The sequence below is a fragment of the Pan paniscus genome, chromosome 15 (assembly GCF_029289425.2).
Source record: "Pan paniscus chromosome 15, NHGRI_mPanPan1-v2.0_pri, whole genome shotgun sequence".
Taxonomy (NCBI): Eukaryota; Metazoa; Chordata; class Mammalia; order Primates; family Hominidae; genus Pan; species Pan paniscus.
Window position 1 is genome coordinate 91,307,983 of NC_073264.2, and position 27,636 is coordinate 91,335,618.

General features: G+C 44.5%; 1 protein-coding gene across 1 annotated transcript in view; it reads left to right on the forward strand.

Moving 5' to 3' along the window:
* Positions 1–25,510, forward strand: part of KCNK13 (potassium two pore domain channel subfamily K member 13) — a 128,519-nt gene extending 103,009 nt beyond the window's left edge. The window contains exon 3 of the mRNA XM_003832757.5: positions 20,727–25,510. Coding sequence (XP_003832805.1) covers positions 20,727–21,619 — 893 coding nt within the window. The 3' untranslated portion in view covers positions 21,620–25,510. The remainder of the gene's footprint in view (positions 1–20,726) is intronic.
* Positions 25,511–27,636: the final 2,126 nt, after the last annotated feature.

The window sequence follows — 27,636 nt, forward strand, 5'->3', positions numbered from 1 at the left end:
TCATTCTCTTCGGTGCCTTCTGTCTGCCTCTGTAGCTGCTCATTCCTCTTTCTGTTGCCCAATGGATAACAATGACTTCACCCTTTCTTAGCCACATGCTTGAGCCACCAAGTCGGACCCCACTGAGCATAACAGTGTGACTGACACAAAGCACATCAGGTGCAGGATGAACTTGAACTGTGGTTTGCACTGGGTGCTTCACACTTGCTAGCTGAGTTGGAGTTCCATCTAACTTCATGTTTCTTATTTATTTATTTATTTATTTAGTGATGGAGTCTTGCTCTGTAGCCCAGGCTCAAATGCAGTGGTGCAATCTCGGCTCACTGCAGCCTCCGCCTCCTGGGTTCAAGCGATTCTCCTCCCTCTGCCTCCCGAGTAGCTGGGAGTACAGGCATGTGCCACCACCCCCAGCTAATTTTTGTGTTCTTTTAGTAGAGATGGGGTTTCACCATGTTGGCCAGGCTGGTCTCAAACTGCCGACCTCAAGTGATCCTCTTGCCTCAGCCTCCCAAAGTGCTGGGATTACAGGCATGAGCCACTGTGCTCGGCCCACATTTCTATGTTTAAAAGTCACTTACCAAAGACTCTGGCATTTGGGGTAGCAGCCTGGAGTTCATGGGAGGTGTCTGTCTTCAGTCTCTGTTCCCTTTGTGGAAAAATAAATCCTAATGAATCAGCCCATCCTTTCCCCATGACTAGCTAAAATGCCATTGCGCTACAATATTTTTGAACTTTTCCTCTGCCAGCTCAATTATTATACCCATCCCATGTGTGCCACAAATGTCACAATGCTTTTAAAGAATGGATCTATACTGGCTTTGGCCAAAGGAAAGTTACAACTTCTTTCTGACACTAATAATACTAAAATTAACATTTTTAAGGAAAGGCCCCAAAATAACCCCCTCAAAGAACCATTTCTTGCAGAACAGTGATTCAATTAGCTATGCCCAGAAGGCACCTCTAAAAAGAATGAGGTTTGAGTTGTATCTCTTTAAAGACTCTTTTAAAGAAATGGAAGGAAGGGGGAAGGGAAGAAAGAGACTAGAAAAGAAGGAGAGAATGGAGAAGAGAGAAGAAAAACTTAATCTTCTACTAGGGTTGTTCCCTAGAGTTACTGTCATAGCAAATGTGAGGTGTTTGTCAAACATTTCTTGGAGATTGTAGGTAATGCAGTATACCTAGTGGTTCAGTAGTACCATAGGAAATTTCATGATTTTGTAGGAAAGAGCTACAGACTGAAAGAACACATACTGTAAATAACACATTTATTTCAAGTCTTTTTGATTCTGTCATTTTGTATCCCTGGGCCATGCTTTATTCTTGACACTTAAGTAAAACCATAAAAGGTGAGAGAACCACTAATCCTTTGTAGGTCTTTGATTTTCAAATGGGATTTCTGGAAGCATGAGGGTCCCACAAATGGGCCTGTATTAGTTTGTTTTTATACTGCTCGTTCATTTCTCACTGTATTCGTTCATTTCACACTGTTCATTTCGCATACCCCTTACCCATGGGTAATTTATACATGCAAAAGGATTTAATGGACTTAACAGTTCCGCGTGGCTGAGGAGGCCTCGCAGTCGTGGTGGAAGGCGAAGGGGAAGCAAGACATGTCTTACATGGTGGCTGGCAAGAGAGCTTGTGCAGGGAAACTCCCGTTTTTAAAACCATCAGATCTCGTAAGACTTATTCACTATCACAATAACAGCCCAGGAAAGACCCACTCCCATGATTCAGTTACCTCCCACTGGGTCCCTCCCACAGCACATGGGAATTCAAGATGAGATTTGGGCGGGGACACGGCCAAACCATATCAGGGCCAAAGAGGCTGCCGTGGGGAGAGGGAGAGTGCTGATCAGGGTGGGGCTGGGACCCACCCTAGGCCAAGAAGTATAGCTCATCTTCTTCTGCTTTTTACACCAACGGCCACCTCTCCAGAGGGGCCTTGTGTACCTGTCCTCTGCAGCAAGAAATTCAAAAAGGCAGGCAGATTCAAGTATACTTGGCCCAGAGGTCCATCAAAATAAAGACATAGTCATCATTCTTCAAAATGTCTCAGAGCCAGATTTTCTCACTCACGTTGAAGAAAAGGCACAAAGGCACCTTTCATCAGTTACATGCCTGCATTGGTAACATTCTACTTAATTGAACCATTTCTTCTTAGTCTGAGGGAGGGCAATTTAGTTCAAGAGAGAACATAATTATATCTGCTGGCTTTTAAGGAGTAGTTTCACAATTTTAGAAGTTAAGAAGCACTGGAATTGGGACACCTCCTTGAGATAAGTAAATCACGTTGTTTTTCACCTTAAATGAGGGTAAAATCAGAAATAATGACAGCGTTTATTGCTTCTAGCATTCATTCCAACCATCATCCTGGCTGACCGTGAGGAGGGAAAGCTTGTGAAAGCAGAAAACACAGCACTAAATGCCCCCAAGATGCAGTGACTCTCAGGGAAATGAAACGTTTTAAATTCCTCTTCGCGAGCTGATGCACTCTGATTCCCATGCAGCCGATTTTTGTTATTTCTGAGTGCAAGAACTACTGTGATTTGTAGTAATGCAGATGATTTAAAGAGTCTGTATTTATCATACCCTCGTTTTCAGCTTATACAGTTAGAATAGCTGTAAATTATTTTTCTCTTATAAACTACTTGTTGCTGAAGAGTCTAGAAACATCCCCATAGTTCAGAAGTTACCTGGAAAACAGTTTAATCTGTGCTACATTCATAATCTTTTGTCAGAGATGCTTTACTGTTATGGAAATGAGAGAGGAGTCATAACCCTAAAAATATCAAATTCCAAGAATATCTGTAACTTTGGGAAGAACTGGTAACCTCTGTATTGATAGCAGTAACTGCTGCAAAATGATAGCTCAAGCACAGAGTGGAAATACGTTCCCTTTGGCTTACCTGGCAACTTTTAATATGCTTTAAATCAGCCTGTAACATATTTTTTAGTTGAGAAGTGTTACAGATAGAAATTTTCTTTGGGTTGCCGGGTGCAGTGGCTCACGCCTATAATCCCAGCACTTTGGGGTGCTAAGGCGGGCAGACCACCTGTGGTCAGGAGTTCAAGACCAGCCTGGCCAACATGGAGAAACCCCATCTCTACTAAAAATACAAAAATTAGCCAGACGTGGTGGCAGGCACCTATAATCCCAGCTACTTGGGAGGCTGAGGCAGGAGAATCACTTGAACCTGGGAGGTGGAGGTTCCAGTGAGCCAAGATCACACCACTGCACTCTAGTCTTGGTGACAGAGCAAGACTCTGTCTCAAAAAAAAAAAAAAAAAAAGAAATTTTCTTATTTATTTGGGTAGACTGTGGGTCTACCTGCCTGGCCTGTGGAAGGAGAGCTGCAGAGGCAGGGTGAGTCCTCCCCAGAATCCTGGGATGATGGCATGAGCAGAATGAGCTCTGATTGGTGCCCTGCACACACACACCCAAATCACAGAATATTGACATTGGAAGGTCCTTAGACCTCATCTGGAACACCCTATCCTCATTTTACCAAAGGGACAACCAGAATAAGTTGTGGGCATGACACAGTGAGGTTATTAACTGGGTCTGCACTAGCACCCAGGCCCTAACTAGCTAGCTACATGACTTTGAGCAAGTTACTTAACCTCTGTGTACTTCAGATTTCTCAAGTGTAAAAGGGGGATGAAGGGTTCCCACCTCTCAAGGTTGGCATGAGGATTATGGGAAGCACCAAACTCAGTGCCTGGCTCTGAAAATCGGGCACAGACTGTCATCATGACTGTCCTCATTATGGCACAATTCTGACAGTCAAACAGCTTTGTGCTTAGGGACCTAGAGAGGTTTAACTCTCGTATCGCAGTCATGAACCAAAAGCCCAGGAGCGAAGGAAGAACTTCCCAAAGGCGATCTATTTTCATTGCTTTTCTCACCACCAGGTAACACAGATATAAAGAGTACAGTTATCCTGGAAGCATAACATTTATTGAGTTACTTAATTGCCAGTCCTCCTTTGGTCTATTAAATCATGGAGCAACGCTGTCTTGAATGGAAAACTCCAGAACAGTGATTCTCCTGCTGTAGGGTAATCATTGTTCTAAACGCAGGGAACTGGACTCAATCCCAGACATGCTGATTTGTAGGTAAGGCTCAGGAATCTGCATTTAAACAAGTTCCTCAGATGGTTTTGATACCAATGGTTAAGGTGCCACACTAGAAAACACAGCCCAGAACACTGGGGACCCAGGCCTGCTCATTCGCTGAGGCAGTCCACCAAGCTAGCAAACACCCCTGCCGAAAGCTGGTTCGGAAGTGACTGCCTCAATCCTCTATCACATTGCTGCATCTCCCTCTTCCTCTGCTACCCCCACCCCCTGCCAATAATCCCAAACCTCATTTTACAAAAATAAACTGGGACTAGCACCCGCCTGGCTCACATGGCAGGAGGTGTATTGGCTGGGAAGAACCACTTTCCTCTCTTCACTTCCTTTATCAACATGTAGGAAGTAGAAGGTCCTTGAATACTTTGGACGTCAGTTCCATCCAAAGGAAGAGTAAGGAGCAACTATTTTCCTGTTGGCCACAAGGCCCCACGGTTAACCCAGAACTTCTGAAGACAGCTCATTTTACGTACTGTACCATCTGAAATGTTTTCTGCATCACATACTAACATACAAAACAAGTGAGGGGCAGGGTGTGGTGGCTCACTACTGTAATCCGAGCACTTTGGGAGGCTGAGGCAGGCAGATTGCTTGAAGCCAGGAAGTCGAAGCCAGCCTGGACAACATGGCAAGACCCCATCTCTATAAAAGATACAAAAATTAGTCAGGCATGGTGATGTGTGCCTGTAGTCCCAGCTACTGAGGCTGAGGTGGAAGGATTGCTTGTGCCCAGGAGGTTGAGGCTGCAGTGAGCTGAGGTCACACCACTGCACTTCAGCCTGGGTGACAGAGTAAGACCTGACTCAAAAAAAAAAAAAGTGAGGGTTGCTTTTGCTTCCAGGACCCCAGAGATATTGTTATCCTTCGCTGGGTTTTGTTGGGGAATAGGGACACCATTCTTTAAGACTCTTCCCCAGGCACACTTGACTTTTGTTGCCTTCCACAAACCAACCCTGTCTACCCCAGTGCCATGACTCTAGCTCGTAGGTATTTCCCTGAGTGAGGTCTGTGGCCGTTGCATCAGATCACTATTAGGCACTGGTTTAAAATGCAGGTTTTCTGGTCCTACTCAACCTCCTGAATCAGACTATCTGGTGATAAGACCTAGAAATCCTAGTTTTTAACAAGCTCCTCAGGGGATTTCTTGGCATACTAAAGTTTAGGACCTTTGTCCCAGGTGATCTAAGTTTCCTTCTACCTTATTCACTGACATGGTTTGTCTGTGTCACCACCCAAATCTCACCTTGAATTGTAATAATCCCCACGTGTTAAGGGTGGGGCCAGGTGGAGATAATTGAATCATAGAGGGGGCCATTTCCCCCATACTGTTCTCACAGTAGTGAGTAAGTCTCATGAGATCTGATGGTTTTATAACCTCTGGCCTGCCACCATGTAAGACATGACTTTGCTCCTCATTCACCTTCCACCATGATTGTGAAGCCTCCCCAAACATGTGGAACTGTGAGTCAATTAAATTTCTTTCCTTTATAAATTACCCAGTCTCGGGTATGTGTTTATTAGCAGCGTGAGAACAGACTAATAATACATTCACCTTTTATATGCAGTATAAAAGTTAATTTTTATAAACTAAAAAGTTAATTTTTAAATACTGCAAATAAAGATGTGATCAGATCTTCCATCCTCTCTGAAGCTTGGCAGAAGTTTTTATGAAGTTTTAAGAAGTTTTATTTTGGGCAGATATCTTTGGTGTCATCTGCAGGTGACTCAGAAGAGGCGTTGACTTGATTTTGTACACTGCCTTGTGCAGGTCGCCTTCTTGTGTGTTATTTCTAGTACTTTATTTCCTGGATCAGGTTTGAAACTCCTGGAGGGCAGAAACTATCGTCTCACTACTACCTCCTCTCCTTGCTCTCAACACAGTGTTTGAAACCTACGGAATACTCAATGCTGCCTTATTTGATTGTCACAGCAGCACTTTCCTTCCATGCCTCTCTCAACATGAGAAATGAGGATTTCCCAGAGGAAGTCAGCTTTGATAGGGAACCCCTGCCCCTCATATGGTAAACATTTATGTCTAAGCATTTTCTTTAGGATATTCATAGAACTTTATCTGCAGACGGGCTCTCAGTAGCCTGTGAAGTACAGTTGCCCCCTGGACCTCTCCATGGGCCTCCTCCCTCTCCACATAACTCCTAGCATACATATCCCGAGGTACGTACTTGTCCCGGTCTCTCCTTACCTTAAGTTTCTTTAAGGGACTCTCATCACCACTCTGGCACTCCCAAAAGTTAGGTTTTTTAAAATTTCTAACATTCTGTACTTTCTTTTTCTGCCGGGAACAGAGATGATTTTAAGGAACAGCCTCCAACTGAGGGCAGGGGTAGGAGGAAGAGAGCATTCTACTGTTGATAAATATTTGGCTGCTTCCCAAATTGGGCTATAAGAATAGCGTTGCCACAAACTTTTTTGTACATGTCTTTTTGAGATGAAGCAGGGATCCCTCTTAGGAGCCTGCTGGCCCACTCCCAAACGCACAAGCATGGAAATAAAAGAAAATAATTGAGTTCCTTCAGGGGAAATTCCAGGTACCTAGGTACCCCTGAGAAGTAAATCATCCAAGCATTTAACTAAGAGAAGATTTTACCCATATGATTGTCAATCAAAAAAAAAAAATTACAAGCCTCAATCATTTTATTATTTATTTATTTTGAGACAGAGTCTCACTCTGTTGCCCAGGCCGGAGTGCAGTGGTGCAATCCCAGCTCACTGCAACCTCCACCTCCCAGGTTCAGGTGATTCTCCTGCCTCAGCCTCCCAAGTAACTGGGATTACAGGTGCCCACCACCACACCCAGCTAATTTTTGTATTTTTAGTAAAGACACGGTTTCTCCATGTTGGCCAGGCTGGTCTCCAACTCCTGACCTCAGGTGATCCACCCGTCTCAGCCTCCCGACGTGCTGGGATTACAGGCGTGAGCCACCGCACCTGGCCTCAATCATTTTAAGAGATTTATTTGCCAAAGTTAAGGATGCGTGCCAGGGAGACAGGTCTATGCCTTTCTCTGAAGATGATTTTGAGGGCTTCAAATCTAAAGGGGAAGGGCAGGATATTGAGAAGTATACAATTTTCCTGTAAGAGTGGGATAGGGAAAAAATAGACATTCATGCCTTTGTCTGGCTCAATGAATCTGCATGTTTTACATAAGATGATGTAAACAAATGGGGCAGAGGAAAAATGCAGGGAGTCTGCATTTTCTGTCAGATAGCATAGACAAAATGGGGCAGGGGAACAATCAGATATGCATTTGTGTCTGTTGGACAGGGCTGACTGCACCTGTAAAGATAAGCTATCAATTTGCATTGCTGTGGTGAAATTTTAACAGCTCACTAGGAATTTCCTTGTGGGCAAAATATGGGGGAGGCTGTAGCTTTTCATCTTGTAGCCATCTTATTTAGGAACCAAAAGGCAGAGGCAGGTTTGCCTGACCCAGTTCCCAGCTTGACTTTTCCCTTTGGCTAAATGAGTTTGGGGTCCCAAAATTTAATTTCCTTTCACATAATCTCCTGGCAAATACCAGTTCACTTGCCTAATCGTGTCACCAATCCCTACAGCTGATTTCCAGCTAGGTGAGAGAGGAGACAGACTTGCTGAGCCCCTCCTTGGGGAGGCTCTTCTCTGTAGGGCTGAGACTGTGCTAAGCAACAAATTTATTCTGCACACAGGAGCCCCAAGGCACATGGGTAGACTATGAAGGAAAACTCATAGAGGCCAGAGAAGGCCAGTTTCACATCCCATTGTTCCTTCTTGGTAATTTTCCAGTGGTGTTTGTGAAGAAGGAACGATGTCAAAGGAGAGATATCCTTACCTTGATTTTCATAATTCATAAAGACTGCTTTTTTGATTTGTATAAAGCAGATTATGATTGTGGACCCTGAACATTTGAGACATGTCTAAGTTAATTTAGAAAGTTTATTTTGCCAAGGTTGAAGACACGTGCCTGGGATGCAGCCTCAGGAAGTCCTGACGGCGTGTGCCTAAGGTGGCTGGGGCACAGCTTGGTTTTATAAATTTTAGGGAGACATGAGACATCAATTAATATATGTCTGGAAAAGTGGGACAACTTAAGCAAAGGCAGGAAGAATGGAAGTGGGGAGGGAGCTTCCAGGTCACAGGTAGGTAAGAGACAAATGGTTACATTCTTTTGAGTTTCTGATTAGCCTTTCCAAAGGCTTTCCAAAAGCAAACAGATATGCATCTATCTCAGTGAGCAGAGGGGTGACTTTGAATAGAATGAGAGGCAGGTTTGCCCTGAGCAGTTCCCAGCTTGACTTTTCCCTTTAGCTTAGTGATTTGGGGGCCCCAAGATTTATTTTCCTTTCACATGATGAACACAAACATGGAGCAATGTGAAATTTCACAGAGACAAAACTAAGTTCTGTCTACTGGCATCATTCTGTCTTGCAGAACTCAGTGGGCAGTGTTCTTGATGGGAAAAAATTGACTTTATAAAGTTATAGAAGGGGCCAGGTGTGGCGGCTCACACGTGTAATCCCATCGCTTTGGGAGGATTAGGCAGGCAGATCACCTGAGGTCAGGAGTTCCAGACCAGCCTGGTCAATATGGTGGAACCCCGTCTCTACTAAAAATACAAAAATTAGCCGGCTGTGGTGGCAGGTGCCTGTAATCCCAGCTACATGGGAGGTTGAGGCAGGAGAATTGCTTGAACCTGGGAGGTGGAGGTTGCAGTGAGCCGAGATAGTACCTCTGCACTCTATCCTGGGTGATGGAGCCAGAGTCTATATCCAAAAAAAAAAAAAGTGATAGAAGGGCTTGGAAAAGGATTTTGAGTCACCAACTTGTACCCTTGCCTTAGATTTATAGGTGTACAGGAATTCCTCGAGGGCGAGGTGACCGAAATTGTTAATTTCCTACGGAACATGTAAGCCTTTGGTGCACAACTATAGCTTTCGATTATAGGATCCAAACCCTGGCTTGTCAAATTTGAATCCTGATACAGTGTTAACATGAGCATGTTCTGGTGTTACTGTATTGTCTGAGTGGTAACTTAACCATAAAACACTTCAGTGTAAAGTGTTACACTGATGTTATTGTATTGTTCTGGTGTTATTATATGAGTGGTCACTTACCATAAAACACTTCAGCATAGAGTGTTATAAGTGTGTGGGTTTGCATAAGTTCACTTCAATTTATACCTGAGAGGCAGTTGGCCATGCAAGTGTCTATTTTGGAATCCATTCTAAAGAGGTTACTATTAAGCATGATCAACATTGTCATCAGAATCTGCACCACAGAGTGAATTGGCTAGGGTAAAAAAAAAGCTAGAAATAATTTTCAGTCAGAGAAATGAGTGTTGTGAAAGATAAAAGGCTGGCCAAGCAGATTGTGTGAAACCCACTGCCCTTGCATGAATGAGGCAGTAAATTCACCCAGCAAACCTGCCCCCTTCCAAGCCTCACTCAAGGCCTAGAGCTTCAATGTTTCTATGTCACCTAGAAATCAATAATAAACAAGAGAAATGGCCAAAATAAGTGAGCAGGTGCTAAAGAGAATATCCAAATTACCGTGAAACCTATGAAAAGATGTTCAACTTGATTAGACATGAAGGAAATGCGAATGAAAACCACTATGTATCCACCAGAATAGTTACAATGAATATCAGCGAGAATGTGAAGAATATACTAGGTGTGGTGGCTCATGCCTGTAGTCCCAGCTACTTGGGAGGCTGAGGCAGTAGGATCACCTGAGCCCAGGAGTTTGAGGCTGCAGTGAGCTATGATTGCACCACTGCACTCCAGCCTGCGTGATGGAGTGAGACCCCACCTCTAAAAATTCAAAAAGAATATGAAGAATATGAACTGAAGCTCAAACTTTGATGAGGGGAGGGTAAATTTGTACATCCACTTTGCTGAACATATTCATATCATGTGAGTCATCGATTGCATTCATAAGTGTATGTATCCAAGAGAAATATGTACATATGGTCACCAAAATGTTATCGAACTGAACTGGGGTCCACTTGCCAGGTGCAGTAAGGCCAGATATCCACACCAGGGTTTGAAATGGGGAGAAAGGAGGGTGTTTGTTTGCAGGGCACTAAACAAGGAGAATCAGGCAGCTCAGGCTTAAGACCCAAACTTCCCAATGGCTTGCAAGCAAGGGAAAATTTCAGGAAAGTAGAGGTTACAAGCAGAATTGTAAGTCAATACATGAAGATTATACATTGGTTTGGCCTAAAAGGGCAGGATATCTTGAAGCAGGGGCTTACAGATCATAGGTAGTGTATTAGTCCGTTTTCACACTGCTATAAAGAAACACCTGAGACTGGATAATTTATAAAGAAAAGAGGTTTAATTGACTCACAGTTCTGCATGGCTGAGAAGGCCTCAGGAAACTTACAATCATGGCAGAAGGGGAAGCAGGCACATCTTACATGGCAGCAGGCAAGAGAAAGTGCAAAGAGGGAAGAGTCCCTTATAAAACTGTCAGATCTCGGCCAGGCGCAGTGGCTCATGCCTGTAATCCCAGCACTTTGGGAGGCTGAGGCGGGCGGATCATGAGGTCAGGAGATGTAGACCATCCTGGCTAACATGGTGAAACCCTGTCTCTACTAAAAAAATACAAAAAAAATTAGCCGGGCGTGGTGGTGGGCACCTGTATTCCCAGCTACTCAGGAGGCTGAGGCAGGAGAATGGCGTGAACCTGGGAGGTGGAGCTTGCAGTGAGCCGAGATCACGCCACTGCACTCCAGCCTGGGCAACAAGAGCGAGACTCTGTCTGAAAGACAATAATAAATAAATAAATAAATAAATAAATAAATAAATAAATAAATAAAACCATCAGATCTCATGAGAACTCCCTCACTATCATGAGAACAGCATGGAGGAAACTGCCTCCATGATCCAGTCACCTCCCACCAGGTCCCTCCTTTGACACGTGGGGATTATAATATGAGGTGACATTTGGGTGGGGACTCAGAGCCAAACCATATCACGTAGATTCAAAGATTTTCCGATTTGCAATTACTTAAGGAAAAGAAGCTTTATTTAAAAACTGGGGGTCAGGCCGGGCATGGTGGCTCACACCTGTAATCCCAACAGTTTGGGATGCCAAGGCTGGCAGATAGTGCTTGAGCCCAGAAGTTTGAGACCAGTCTGGGCAACATAGTGAGACTTCATCTCTACAAAAAATCCAAAAATTGGTTTTGTTTGGTATTGTAAACCAGTAGTCCCAGCTACGTAGGAGGCTGAGGCAAGAGGATTGCTTGAGCCTAGGAGGTTGAGGCTGCAGTGAGCCGTGATCACACCATTGCACTCCAGCCTGGGTGACAGAGCAAGACCCTGTTTCAAAAAAAATAAATAAATAAATAAATAATAAATAAAATAAAATAAAAATTTAGGGTCAGCAGAGAAGAATGTTAGCTCTGGCTAATGGGCATAACCTCCTCCAGGATGCTCAGGAAGAACTTTAGAACAAAGGATAGCACTCAGAGTTCAGTCCTCAGCTCCCCCTTATCTGAGATGTACATGACAGTGGATCCATTTGGTGGGGGACCAGGTTTCTGAAAAACAACTCGGAGACATATATTAAGATGTTATCTTTAGTTTCTATAGGGAACCAAAAACCTTGTGACTTTAGCTTCCTTAGCTATTGTTTTAAGCTACTACTCCCTTCTTGGTCATCAAGTTGCTCATTTACTTCTCAGGGTGCCTAGGTACCTGGAATTTCCCCTGAAGGAACTCAAGATTTTCCTTTATTTCCATGCTTGTGGGTTTGGGAGTGGACCAGCAGGCTCCTAAGAGGGGTCCCTACTTCATCTCAAAAAGACATGTACAAAAAAGTTTGTGGAAACATTATTCGTATAGCCCAATTTGGGAAGCAGCCAAATATTTATCAACAGTAGAATGCTCGCTTCCTCCTACCCCTGCCCTCAATTGGAGGCTGTTCCTTAAAAATCAAACAGGTTCAACAGCCTGCTTGATTTACAAGTTGAACCTCCATTAAATTCCACATCCCTTGCAGGCCTCCTCTTGAAGCCCTTTTAAGTCCCTCACACCTAATTTTCAATGGAAAATGGAGCAGGGAGCTGAAGAAGAGGAGGAAGATAGAGGGAAACAGGTGCCTGTTGAAAACACTGAAAGTCCCAGACAGAAGATATTTCATTATCCATCGCTATGTGGCAAACCTCCCCAAATGAGTGGTTTGACCAACCATGGATGTTTCTCACAATTCTGTGAGTTTCCTGGGCTCAGCTGGCAGTTCTTTGGCTCAACTCAGTGTCAACTGCTGACTCTTGTGACTGCATCCAGCTGTAGCCTTGGCTGGGCTTTACTCAGTACCTGGCACTAGGAATCCAGTCATCTAGGAATGGCTGGGCCTGTCTCTCCAGCTGAGTGGTCACCCTTCTTACGTGGTATCTAGGGGATCCAGAGAGAGGAAGCTGAAGTTCCTAAGCTTCTGACAGCCTAAGCCTGGAACTAGTACAGCATCACTCCCACCATATTCTGCTGGTCAGAGCAAGTCTCAGGGTCATCCAAGATTCAAGGAGAGAGGAAATAGGCTTCATCTCTTAATGGGAAAAACAGCAAGTGCTTACAAGGATGGGAGCAATTTGTTTGAAATCATCTTTGGAAACTATGTACCACAAGCAACAAGAGGAGAGGAGAGGAGAGAAGTCTGCGTTGCAGACGTGGGATCTGAATTCAGCCAAGCCTCCACAACCCATGAAGATTGCCTGGCTTATTGAAGCCTCAGTTTCCCCACCGGTAACTTGAAAAGCTTGGACTATAGTGTCATGAAGTCTGTCCAGCTTTGAGAGTTGTGGTTCCATAATCCACGTAAATACAATGGGCCCAGTGAGGACCCAGGGCCTCCTGCTGATCTTCTAAGTCTTCCATCATTGAACCCACTTCCCATCCCCCACCTCACCCCTCAAGAATAACCCACAGGAGTCTGTTCTTGCCTCCTTTCTTCATCCCAGTTGACATTGGAGGGGCTTTTTACCAAAAAAAAAGGTCTGCCAATTCTTTTGTAGTTTCATCCCACATGAGAAGGCTTAAACTGTTAGCATCAAAAAGATTGTGGGAAAGTATATGCAAGTCAAGCTTTGGTTCCTTGGAGTATTGAGAAGAATGAATCAAGAGGTATGCTGCAGGTGTCTGCGCAGGTGTTTGACTGCAACTTGAGAAAACCTGCTGAGAAACATATTTTTCTCAGTTTAAAAATAATGAAAGAGGCCTGGCTCAGTGGGTCACGCCTGTAGTCCTAGCACTTTGGGAGGCCGAGGCAGGTGGATCACGAGGTCAAGAGATCAAGACCATCCTGGCCAACATGGTGAAACCCTGTCTCTACTAAAAATACAAAAATTAGCTCTGCATGGTGGCATGAGCCTGTAGTCCCAGCTACTCGGGAGGATGAGGCAGAAGAATCACTTGAACCCAGGAGGCGGAGGTTGCAGTGAGCCAAGATCGCACCACTGCACTCCAGCCTGGCAACAGAGTGAGACTCCATCTCAAAAAATAAAATGAAATAAGTACAAGAATTAACCAGGTGTGGTGATGCAACCTGTAATCCCAGCTACTTGGGAGGCTGAGGCAGGAGAATCGCCTGAACCTGGGAGGCGGAGGTTGCCATGAGCTGAGATCACGCAACTGCACTCCAGCCTGAGTAGCACAGTGAGATCCTATCTCAAAAAAAAGAAAAGCAGTAATGAAAGAGGCTGGTCTGAAGGTAGTGAGTTATTTCAATTGATTGTTCACAGTTACAGATAGCACTCTTTGTTCTACTCCTTCCCCCATTCTCACTACTGCACTTGGCTAGTCTTTAAAAAAAAAGTAATGAAAGATAAAACATTAGAAAATAGTTAAATCATTTGTGTTATCATCACCTCAAAATAACCTGATTGAAAATTTCGTGTATTTTTCTTTTTTTTCCCCCCTTTTCTATGTATGTCCGTGACAGACATTGTCAGTTCTGAGGTCCATCTCTTCCCCCAAGGGAATCTGATGAATCCTGACCAGAGGAATCTTTCCTCTTACAGATAATTGGTTTTCGGAGTATGCATGTAACTTGGGCTGGTCAGTGGTATATAATGGCAATTTTGCCAAAGGATTTCTGGAAAGGATACACAAAGTAGGAAACCATTTTTCTGACTCTGGACACTGGTGTGTGAGGGAGTGGTTCCTGTAACTCTTGGTATGAAGGGAGCCAGCTGACATGGTGATGGGGCCAGAGCTGGGAAGGAGTCAGTCTTGATTCATGCATCATATTCTGAAGCCACCATATTAACCATCCCTGGAGCTGCCCTCTCTCTCAATTTCATGTTCTAGGAGCTAGCCCCTGCATGTTTAAGCCACCTCTATTTATGATTTGCTGTTCCTGGCAGCCAAAAGCATTTTAATTGCTGCAGTATATAGCTACATAAATATATTTTACAAAGTTTATTCCTTCATCCAACAAATATTTAATGAGGATGCCCCATATGTCAGGCATGACTCATGCTGCAGACACACTGCAGACACACAAAGTTGCTCTGCTTTTTTCCACTTAACATTTTCACCAGTCATTGAGAACTCTTTACATATACAATTTTAATGGCTACTTGATTTAGTCATTTCCCCATTATCTGATATTTAGGTTGCTGAGGATTTTCATCATTAAAAGTAAAGACATGGTGAACATCCATGTGCATAATTGGTCACATTAGTCATAATTTGGGAGACATATTCCTAAAAGCAAAAAAAAAAAAAAAAAAAGGATACCCTGATGTGATTATTATCATTATTATTTTTTTTTTTTTGAGATGGAGTTTCGCTCTTGTTGCCCAGGCTAGAGTGCAATGGCGCAATCTCATGTCACTGCAAACTCCACCTCCCGGGTTCAAGTGATTCTCCTGCCTCAGCCTCCGAGTAGCCGGGATTACAGGCATGCGCCACCACCCCGGCTAATTTTGTATTTTTAGTAGAGGAGGGGTTTCTTCATGTTGGTCAGGCTGGTCTTGAACTCCCGACCTCAGGTGATCCGCCCGCCTCAGCCTCCCAAAGTGCTGGGATTACAGGCATGAGCCACTGCACCTGGCCTGATGTGATTATTATGCATTGTATGCCTGTCTCAAAGTATCTCATGATACACCTACTCTGTACCCATAAAAATGAAAAATAAAAATAAATATATAAATAAAAACAGAAAAAAAGTGTCTGACACATATTCCCAAATTGCTTTCCAGACAGTTTATACCAATTTTTATGTCCTCGTGTAGCATTTGAGAGTTGCCTCTGCACATAAGAACACTCTTGAAATACACAATGCTTTTTTCTACCCTCAAGTATTTCTAGAAAAAAAAAACCTGATTAAAGTCTACAGGACACAACAAATCAAGGGCATACCAAATGAGAGGGGAGATTGTTAATGAATGAAAGAGGCTGAAGAGCTCTGCTAAATGTGGGTGCAGCCTGTTGGATCTTGATTCATACAAATCATCCGTAAAAAGGTAATTTTGAGAAACCTGAATATGGACTGGGTATTATTTGATATTAAGGAATTAGTATTAATGTCATTAGGTATGGTAATGGCACAGTGGTTATGTTTGAAAAATAAAGGCCTTGGCAGTTAAAGATGTGTCTTTATTAATCAAAGAAATGGTATGTTATCTGGGATTAAGTTTACAATTCACCAGCAAATAAAGGGGATGGGTTGGGGTGGGATGGGAGAAGCATGGTTGACAGAATGTTGATAATTTGGAAAATAGGAGTTTATTATACTTTCTGCTCTGCCTTTGTGCCTGTTTGAAAAATATCACAATACAAAGCTTTTACTTTTTTTTTTTTTACCTTAATTGAATTTTGAAAAAAAAATACGTAGTTGACAGCATATACATAAAAGGCTGGGAGACTATGGGCCTGCTCTTCATGGGCTGAGTGAAGTGTTCTGTGGGGGGGGACTGGGACCTTGGCAGTCCCTGGTAGCTTTATTCCTAGCCCCAAGGACAGCAGAGAGCCTGGGATTGGTCCCAGAATCTGCCCCAGAAATTACAAGCACATTAACAGAGGTCTGAAATGATTTAAGGGAACTAGACCAAATCAACTGTGAGTTTCACTGGCCTCCAAGCCAACCTCATTCGCCATTGGTTCTCGATCCACTCATCAGCTCCCAGACTCAGGGGCTGAACACCAATCAGATAACTTCAGGCTTGAAGCACAGGGAATATATTACGTATTGAAAAGTACCACCTGTGACTGTCAGTTTCATTTGTATGCCTACAAAATATGGGGAGACTGAAATGCATGGGGCATAACAGGCTTTTAAACTGATGTAATTATATCATTTGTTGGAAGAGACATATATACATTCAGAAATATGTTTTATATGTTTTGGTACATGAAAATTTTAAGGTTTTAGCTTGTGATGCCAGCCAAACCCTGCCCCTCTTCTCCGGTTTTGGTACCAGGTTTGGCAGCCACTGCAGTCTGGGTGTCTGTATAAAGCATTGAACTATGGACACTTGGCTAATTTCCTTCCCTCCATTCTGCTCATGGCTTGTACCTTGACAGTGATGACAGTGAGCTACACTCAGCCTAGTCAGGTGGAAAAAAGCACAGGCCTGGGAGACAAGATGATCTAGGTTCTGATTCTGGTTTTATGACTTTAGGCAAACCACTCAGCTTCTGTAGTCTTTTTCTCATTTGTCAAATGTAACTAGTAGACTAATAATACCCAGCTCCCCAGTGTGGGTGTGAGGAGTTGCTGACAAGCACACAGGCTGGCAGAGGAAAGGCCTTTGATAATAATCCCTGAGCCCTTTTCCTCTACCAAAAAAGGACCCTGAGGGTTATTATTCACCATCTGAGCCATCTTCAACTCTCAGCATTATGGGGCTCAAAAAAGGGGAGGGTTTCTATGGAAAAGCCTGCATTATTAGCTTACTTCCACACTTTTCAGCACTGAGAGTAGTAAAACCACCTCTCACACCTCCAGCTGCAGACATGAGGAAGCTGTCTCCCTTTGCTTCCATAAATACCATCATTTGTACTATTTTCTGTTATTTTTGCTGATAGGAGAGATGGCAGTCATCCATCAAACAGTAGATAACCAAAAGTCATGATTATCCCTCCTTTAACAAAATTGAGTATGTTAAAACCAAAAAAATAAGATAGAATCTAGAAATGTTAAATCTCTGGAACATGTCACTAGAAACCTCATTCACTGGAAAAATCAGCTCATCAAGTGTATCTGCTGGCATCAGCACTTCACTGTGCCTATGTCACTCATCCCAAAGTGAGGCTGCATTTGGGCCCCTAAACCCAGATAACTCCATGGTGCTTCTGTGTTGGCCTTTGACTCACTGTGGCTTGATTTTTTCTTTTTTTTTCAGACAGGGTCTCACTCTGTCACCAGGCTGGAGTGCGGTGGCGCAATCTCGGCTCACTACAACCTCCACCTCCTGGGTTCAAGTGATTCTCCTGCCACAGCCTCCCAAGTAGCTGGGACTACAGGCACATGCCACCACGCCCAGCTAATTTTTGTATTTTTAGTGGAGACAGGGTTTCACCAGGTTGGCCAGGATAGTCTTGATCTCCTGACCTCATGATCCGCCCACCTTGGCCTCCCAAACTGCTGGGATTACAGGCATGAGCCACCATGCCCAGCCCACTGTGGCTTGTTTTGTAGATAGTTTGTCTCAGCCTTGGATGCTGGGGTCAAGGACTATGTCTGTGTCATCTTCTTTGGCCATCTTAGTCCACATGGGCTGCTATAACAAAATACTGAAGACTGGGAGGTTTATCCACAATAGAGGTTTATTTTTCATGATTCTGGAGACTGGGAAGTCCAAGATCAAGGCATCAGCAGATTGAGTATCTTGCGAGAGCCCTGCTTCCTCATACATAGCACCTTCTTGTGTCCTCCCATGGAGGAAGGAATGGATGAATCACCTCTTTTATAAGAGCACTAATCCCATTCATGAGAGCACCACACTCACCTCCCCCAAAGACACCACCTCCTAATACCATCACCTTATGGGTGATGGATCTCAACATATGAATTTGGGGGGCACATAAACACTCAGACCACGGCAGTGGCCCAGACATGTAGTGAGGGCCTTGAACTTAACAGGTGCTCAGTAAATTATTGCTATCACTTTGGCTGGGAGCAAATCCCTAGCAACTCCTGTTGCTCAGCTTTCTGAGAGTAGAATGACTAAATCACCTCTAAAACAGGTAAGGACTACCTGAGAATGTTCTTTTCTAATTGTCTGAAAGGACCCTCCCCCAGCCCACACATCTCTCTTCATGTTTCTGAACCTTTCCTATTTTCATTGACTTCATCCGGCTTCTAGAATAAATGGCCCCAGACAAATGTTTCCCCCTTTTTCTGCCTGTTTGCTGCATTCAGTTCCCTGTGTTTAGTAATTACAGCAGCAATACTCTCTGGTCTTGCAGCTCTGGGGTCTACATTGAGCCTCCACTGCCAAGAATTGCTGAGGGACTTTGATTTTGAAGAGTTCCCAGAGAAGAGATGATGGTCTGATTTTCTGTCTAGCATGAAGGGCCCTAAGTAATTCTCAATGGAACTATTCCCTGTCCCTCGACCCTCCCTTCCCAAATCATCCTGGCAATTCCATTCCATCCCATCTAGCTCAAAAGCTATACTTGGTATCTTCCTCTAGTTTCCTGACTACATGCTGTTAATTTCTTACCCAAATGCAGCTCCTTGTGCGCTGAGAAAGGAAAATTGTATTTAGTTCTGAATGGTAATAGAGTATGCACACCTGGATGTTTGGGAAAGGTGGACCCTTGGCTTGACTTGAGCAGACCAGCAGGTCATAACCCCAAAAGCCCACACATTTCAAGGTCTGGTCTGAACACTTCCAGGGTGCACTGGGAGGCAGCCGTTGACCAAGCTGTAGCAACAAGGAACTATATCAGCTTGGTAACAAGTGGGGTATTATCAGGAGGGAGGATCATGAGAGAGCTCTTGTGATCCAAACGATGGGACCCAAGTTAGAAATTTGAACTTGAAAATAAGGAAAAACTGGGCTGGGTATGGTGGCTTATGCCCGTAATCCCAGTGCTTTGGGAGGCTGAGGTGGGTGGATCACTTAAGACCAGGAGTTCGAGGCCAGCCCAGGCAACAAGACAAGACCCTCATCTCTACAAAAATTTAAAAATTAGCCAGGCATGGTGTGCACAGCTGCAGTCCCAGCTACTTGGGAGGCTGAGGCAGGAGGATCACCTGAACCTGGTAGTTTTAGGCTGCAGTGAGGTGTGATTGCACCACGGCACTCCAGCCTGTGGGACAGAGAACAAGATCCCATCTCTTTAAAAAAAAAAGAGAGAGAGAGAGAGAGAGGTTTGATGGTTTGATTTTAATAAGAAACTGACTCAGGGAGGCATGCTCAGTATTCTTTTTATTTTTTAATGGTGTTTGTAGTCAGAGTGACTCTGATGCCAACCCCTCCACCCATCAGCCTTCTCATGTTTACTGAATCATTTGCTTGGAAAGAACCCTCATCCCTCTGATGAGAGTGGGCTGACCCTCATTGCCCTTTCATGAGAAATCCTGAGTGTATCACTGCTCTCTTTTCTATTTCTGTTTTTCTTAGTAACATCCATTGTTCTACAATATGCATTCTTAGCGGTATGCCTGTGTGCACAGGTAGAAAAGTCAGGAGGGTGGAAATGTGAACAGTTAGAGGCAAAGGCAAAATGGACGTTTTATAGTTTATCAACGTATAGCATCCAATACTTCTGTTATTATTCCAAAAGCTTGAAGTGTGTGTTTGAAGAATTTTGTTTAAAAGATGGGTAGATCTTGAGCAAATTTCTCATTTCTATGTATGCTAGAAATGCCCGTAATCCCAGTGCTTTGGGAGGCTGCTGTTTCTCTGCCTGGAACATCCCGACTTCTCCATCCCACCACCACCACACACATACACCCTTCTTGCCTGCCTAACTCCTCTTTAGCTTTCGGGTCTCCCTGCTTCATCTTTTCTAAGCCCCACTTCTTAGATGGGTTCCCCTCTTAGGAGTTACCATAGAATCCTGTACTCCCTCTAGCACCACACTTACCACACAATATCATCATCATCTTACTGGACTAGGGCTCCATGAGGGCAGGGACCAGAACTGTCTTTTCCACAGTTCTATCCCCAGGTCAATAAGTGTTTGCAGAATAAATGAATTCTGATGAGTCTGTATAAGCCTCTTCTTTGTATGAGCCTTTGCTTCTCTCTCTAAACATGATCTGTTGAGTATGGTTGTTCAGGTTGTGGACTGTACAAGGATATCTAGCAGAGAAGGGAAAGGAGGCTGAAATCCAGCCCACATTCTTGTCACCAAGCCATTTTTTGCTGGCTGTGTCCACCATGAGGATGAGGTGCTATTCTCCTGATTTGCACAATAGCACCACACAGGCTTTCAGCAGCCTAGCTCTGAACAACGCTTAGTGTCTTCAAAAGCAGGTGAGAATTCTCCCGCTCATTCCTAGAAAGACTAAGGCTGAGTGATTTTATGAAACTCTCTCTTTAGGTCCTTTGCCAGCCATCAAAGCCAAGACCCAGACCCCATTCACAGCAAAGATTTCTCTTACTCTTCTCTCATTTTTCTCTCCTGCAGGGTTTGGGATGACAACTCCGGCGACAGTAGGAGGAAAAATCTTTCTGATCTTTTACGGCCTTGTTGGGTGTTCCAGCACCATCTTGTTCTTCAACCTCTTCCTGGAGCGCCTGATCACCATCATCGCCTACATCATGAAGTCGTGCCACCAGCGGCAGCTCCGGAGACGAGGGGCCCTGCCCCAGGAGAGCCTGAAGGATGCGGGGCAGTGTGAGGTGGACAGCCTGGCCAGCTGGAAGCCCTCCGTGTACTACGTCATGCTGATCCTATGCACAGCCTCCATCCTCATCTCTTGCTGCGCCTCAGCCATGTACACCCCCATTGAAGGCTGGAGCTACTTTGACTCACTCTACTTCTGTTTCGTGGCTTTCAGCACCATTGGCTTTGGGGACCTGGTCAGCAGCCAGAACGCCCACTATGAGAGCCAAGGCCTCTATCGCTTTGCCAACTTCGTCTTCATCCTCATGGGTGTCTGCTGCATCTACTCCTTGTTCAATGTCATCTCTATCCTCATCAAACAGTCCTTGAACTGGATCCTGAGGAAAATGGACAGCGGGTGCTGCCCGCAATGCCAGAGAGGACTCTTGCGATCACGCAGGAACGTGGTGATGCCAGGCAGCGTCCGGAACCGCTGCAACATCTCCATAGAGACAGACGGGGTGGCAGAGAGTGACACGGACGGGCGCCGGCTCTCAGGGGAGATGATCTCCATGAAGGACTTGCTGGCAGCCAACAAGGCCTCGTTGGCCATCCTGCAGAAGCAACTGTCTGAGATGGCCAACGGCTACCCCCACCAGACCAGCACACTGGCCCGGGACAATGAATTCTCAGGGGGGGTGGGAGCCTTTGCAATCATGAACAACAGGTTGGCAGAGACCAGTGGGGACAGGTAGAAGCCAGGAGTGGATGCTGGGCAGAGGCCAGAGTAGAATGGAGGATGATTGCCGCCCAGGGGACGAGCTCAGCCCTGCGCCTTGGCTCTGTTCCTTCTGGGAGCTGTTCCCGGGAGCCTCCGCAAGCATCTTTAGAAATCTGATCTCGGCTCCAACCAACAGCCACCTTCCAGGGATAGGGGGCCTGAAGCCTCGATGCTTCTCTCCTGATCCTTATTCTTTAAGTCTAAATTCAGTCTTTTCAAAACAAATCACAAAAGCAGCATTAGACATTGCCTTGTTTCTTTAATCTTGTTTCAGAGCTTTAGCTGCCTGAGGAGATAGGTTTTCCTTAAGCCTTGATTTCCTGAAGCTCTCTCTGTTCCTTATTTGGGAACAAAAATTGCGAAGACTCATCTTTCCCTAGAACTCTGAATGGATGAATTTTTAAAAGTGGGGAGAATGTTTGGGGATGTGTCTGGGCTTTCTTTTTGCCAGGCTTCCTTCAAAGCATACCTGCCAGTGGTGTCTGCATAGGGAAAATGTCTGTTGTACTCTTTATACCTGTTTCTGTTTTTTGTTGTCCCTTCCTTTTTATTTTTAAGGCCTTAATGCCTGGCTGTGGCATCTGTGAGACCTCAATGTAATAAGAAAATTAAATTCAGCTTCAGGCCTTTAAACTGCAGCAAGATGGTGGTGTAGGGGTGTGGGACGGGGAGAGACTCACTTTTGTAACTAAAGAACATAGCTTAACATTTTCCCTTTGAATGGTCACACAGACCATTTCATTTTTACCAGGGCTTGGGGACCCAGTGCAAAGATGATGACTATTTATTAAAACGGAAAATTTAATAAATCCTCATTTTATTAACTAAGATTCCATGAGTGCTCATTGTGGCCAGTGGAAGACAAGCACCTAATTAAACAGGCGTTTATTGGACTCAGAGAAAAAGGAAATGGGAAATTGACCTTCACGGATATGAGCGTCATTTTGGTGTCTTGACTGGAGAAACATTCTAGGCCAGATAATGAAATCCGGCTTTTTTTGGTTTGATGCATTTCCTTTGTGCCTTCTGAGACTGTAACGAGTCTAGTTTTATAACCTCCCTACTAGATTAATCATCCACACTAGGAACAAAGGCTGTTGACCTTCATATACACAGGAGAATGCATTTGGGGGAATGACAGCAGTGTTCAAAAATGATGGCTGTTGTTTTTCTAAGGTAAGAGTGGTGCAAACACAGCCCTTTCAGAATTGATGAGGAAAGGCCGGGCACAGTGGCTCACACCTTTAATCCCAGCACTTCGGGAGGCCAAGGCAGGCAGATCACCTGAGGTCAGGAGTTTGAGACCAGCCTGGCCAACATGGTGAAACCCCCGTCTCTACTAAAAATACAGAAATTAGCCAGGTATGGTGGCATGTGCCTGTAATCCCAGCTACTCAGGAGGCTGAGGCAAGAGAATCACTTGAACCTGGAAGGTGGAGGCTGCAGTGAGCCAAGATCACGCCACTGCAGTCCAGTCTGGGCAACAGAGCGAGACTCTTCTCAAGAAATGATGAGGAAAGATGGCCACCATAAAGAAGACAAAGCTGAAAACCTATGCCTCGTGAAACTGAAATGTTGAGCAGAGAACATTAGAGCTGGTGGAGGACCCCTTAGAAACCATCTCATCCAGCCTCCTTGTTTTTGACACCAAGAAACAGGCACAGGGGTTGTCCCTTGTCTGAGGCCTTAGGGGTGGATAGTGTACAGCTGGGGAAGGAACCTAGGGCTCCTGATGGTGAAGTCCAGGCTGTTGTCCCCTACTCCACACAACCTTGCCCTGTTCCTCAACAGGTCCCTCTTCAGGCTCAGTTGCCTTTCCTTCCAGCTCGCAAACCCAGATATTTTCTTTACGGTACCAGAAGTGCCTGATAGAAGTTCGACAAGCAGCAACACTGGGCTTTGAATTTAGTGCTGCACGGCTCCAAAGTCAGAGATCTTAAAGTATTCTCTATATCACTCTTAAAGGGAAAGCATCCTGGAGCTACTGCAAAATGCTTGTTAGGAACCTGTGACCCCAAACAGAGCTTCTCACGGGCTCTGTACCGTACCAGGTGCTGTGGGGATGGAAAGAGGAGCACCTATGGGATTCCTTGATCTCCATATTTCTAGTACATGGGTTGGAGTAAAGCAAGTGGTTGCATCTCCAACACAGGTTTCTGGAGGCCCTGATGGTGTGCTGGAGGCCAAGGAACATCAGCATACCCAAGGCTCATCTTCCTAGAGGGTCAGTTGTACTAAGCAATTTTTGCAGAGAGATGTTATATCAAAACACATGACTTTCTTTAAATAAGATCCAAAATGGGCATAAACTTTTTTTTTTTTTTTTGTGGGGGGGGACAGGGTCTCGCTCTATTGCCCAGGCTGGAATACAGTGGAGCAATCTTGGCTCACTGTAACCTTCGCCTCCTGGGCTCCAGCAGTCCTCCCACCTCAGCCTCCCAGGTAGTATAAGCAAGTTGTTTAGTAAAAGGAGGTGTTAAAGACATGCTAGCATCAAGCAGAGACTTTCTCTGTGATGTAACCAAAAGGACTGGAAGAGTCTTGCAAAGGCAATAAATTTCTCACTGTGTGATTAATTAATTCCACACTTGAGGGCCCCTAAAATCATCTCATGTTCTACCCAAATCATTGGTACACATCCCACATTTGGGGCAACAACATTCAAATCACAAAATACCCCAGAGAAAGCACAGTTTCTGAGGTCTGGCCAACCACATAGTGAAGAACAGTTCTTGGCGTCAACATACTCGGTTTGAACACCAGTCCTGATAGTTCCAATGTGGGAGAGGTTGGGCAAGTGTGTCAACCTCATTGTGCCCCATGTGGAAATGGTAACAACACTGGCTACCTCGCAAAGCTGTGGAGAGGGTCAAATGAGATGAGCCTCAGGGGAGGCTTTGTGAACCCCCAGGAAAGGCACAGACTGTGGGCACTGATGGGCCACATGCCGGGGCGACGGGGGGATGCTGCATCCATCAGTGAAAGACTTTGTTTTGTTCTTGCACCTGGTATCTAACACTAGCCACATGGTTTCAAGGATGGCTCTTGATTATTAAATGGTGCCACTCCTGGTGATACAGTTATACCAAACCACAAACTGCAAAGTATTTCTTTCTCTTCCACTGGGTCTTTTTATTTCAATATCAGCTGAGGCTATTGAACCATTTGACATAGTAAAATGTTTTGGAAAGGCTGTAGTAATATCCTGTATCTTACTAGCATTTTTACGGTTTTTAAGTCTTACCTGTTCATAATTCTAATATTTTGACCTTCATAACCACATTGTAGATTTCTAGCCTAGAAGTAGGCAGGGCACTTATCTTCAAACTGCCCTTGATCTTTTCCAGAATAAGAGGGATAAATAATTATTTTATGTATGAGTTGACTGGGATTCAGATTGACAGTGGTTCTAGAATAAGCTTTGAAATTATTTACTGTGGTGTTCTACTGGTAATTTTCTATTTCCCTGATTTCTTCTGCATTTATTAATTGGAATTCTTCTGTGTGGAGGAGATTTTTCCTCCTCTATTGTTTTAAAACGTTAAAGAACTTTCTTCAACATTTCTCATAGAGTACGTTTTCTGGCAGTGAGTTCCCTCAGTTTTTGTTTGTCTGAGAAGGCCTTTGTTTCTTCTCTATTTTTGAAAGGTGTTTTTGATGGATATAGAATTTTGTATTGACAGGTATTTTGTAAAAATAAGCACTTTAACGATGTCACACCATTGTCTTCTGACTTGTATGGTTTCATATGAGAAGTCTGCTGTAATTCCTTTCTTGTTCCTGTGAATGTAATATTCCTTTTTTCTCTGGCTGCCTTCAAGATTTTGTCTTTTGTTTTCTGCAGTTTGAATATAATATGTCTAGATGGGTGTGTGTGTGTGTGTGCGTATTGTAAAACCAAAGTAATAATTGCCACAAGCAAGATCCACTGATGGATGCTAAAATTAAGGGTGTAGAAGTTTAAGCCAAAAGGGATATTTGCAGTCTCAAAGGATCTCGACCAAAATATTTGGTAATTACAAAGAGAAAAATAGTAACTTTACAGTGGAGAATTCTGGCAGATATCAAATTAATCAATGACCAGAGTTAACCTCGCCATTAGCACCTACCCATCATGCACCACCTGATTTGATGCATTGACAAGGCCCAGCATCTCTGTGGAGTCCTTCACAAGAACTTCAATCTAATCATGGAAAAACACCTGACAAACCCCGAATCGAGGGGCATTCTACAAAGCAATCAATACTCTCTTCAAAAATCTCAACATAGGAAATATAAGTAAAGCCTGATGAACTGCTACAGATTGGAGGAGACTGAGGAGGCCCAATAAATGAGGCGGGGGCACCACAGGCCTTAATCATCAGCATATTCCGTCTGGATTTTTTAAATGGAATCCGACAGCTCATTGACTCATTTTCTTAACATGGTGTCTGTGATTCAGTCCCAATACAGACAACTTGCATGTTGCAAAGAAAATCCACTTGATGAATGTAATTATCCAAACTTCTGACTCACCTTTTTCACTACCTTAAAACATGGCTTTTGCCACTAACCAAACACAATTCTGTCCCTGAGCTAAAGAGCCAGCTCCAGAGGGCGAACCAAGCTGGGGTTGGGGAGGAGGTCAGGCCTCTTTCCACACAGTTCTGGGTTTATTTTCCATGAAGCCTTCTTCATTCAAGAAGAAAGTGGCCTTCATCCAAGGCCATTCCTATCCCAATGACTGCAGTCACACCCTGAGAGAGGCAAGCCCTTCTGAGACTATCTGATACGCTTGCTGTCCACAGAAATTGCTTGGAGGATTTCAGGAGCAGCTCCTTTGCTGCCATCACAGGAGTTTGGGGACATAGAGGACATCTACTACCTGGAGAGGGTGAGGAAGCAGAAATCTTGTGAGTGGCCACATCTCAGGTTTACAGCCTGCCCAAAGGGTGTGTAATCCCAGCAGGTTAATTTTCTAGAACCCAAGAAGCAGGATGCATTACAGGCCCTCTGTTTTCCTCTGGGAGCTTTTACAAGGCCAAAACATCGGACTGAAACGATTACAGGCTCAGCAGCTCCCTGATTACACTCTATCCTGGAGCTCAGAACCCATTTCTATAGGACCCATGACTGGATGGTCTAGCAAACACTCCCCCAGAAATGTACCCCCAACCCATCAACTGATGATGGGATACATGAGAAGGGCATTACTTAGCATTTGCTGGCACACGAATATACCACGGGTAGGGAGGTGGTGAGAAGGAGAATGGAGATAGTTATTTTAACTCTCCCTTTCTTTTTGGGGAAAGAAATGATTTTTTTTTAAGTCAAGTTACTGGAGAAAAGTAACACCTGCCTCCAAGTCTAAGTTAAAGGTCACAGAACATCTGAATCACGTTTCCTTTTCTTCTCCTTTTCCTTCTCCACCATGAGGGCCTTCTGGAAGGTTCTCCTCCATTCTGGGGCTATTTGATACTCCCTTTCCCAAATCTCCTGCATGCCCATCTGTGGCTATGGGGCCCCTTGTGTCCTTGATTGGGAGGCATTTGAGGTCAGTGCTTAGGGGGTTTCTTGATGCAAAGTCTTCAGAGCCTGGGGCGCCATCTAATTCCCTCTGAATGAGAAGCTCTATAGGTAGGCCTGGAACTCTGCATTTCTAGAGAACTTCAGAGGTGTTCTGAGAGGGAGCTGCTGGCCCGCCTCATTCAGCATCATCAGTCTGGATCTGGGCCCTGCTTTTGGCTCTGGCCTGTTCTCGCCACTGGCAAAGGTTTCAGTCTGGGTCCTTTTGAATGAGTTGCCTGAGTTGTGTTGAGAGATCCGGTCACCATCTCCATGCACTTGCCCCACCCCTACAGGCTGCCTAGTTTGGGGCCTGCTCATCCTCGTATAGCCTCTGTGTTACAAATTCCAACACCTTTGGCCTAACTCTCCTCCATTTAGGGTCTGTGCAGGAGCCTGTCCCACTAGTGCCCAATTCTCAAACACTGTCCCCTCCCCTGTGGACCC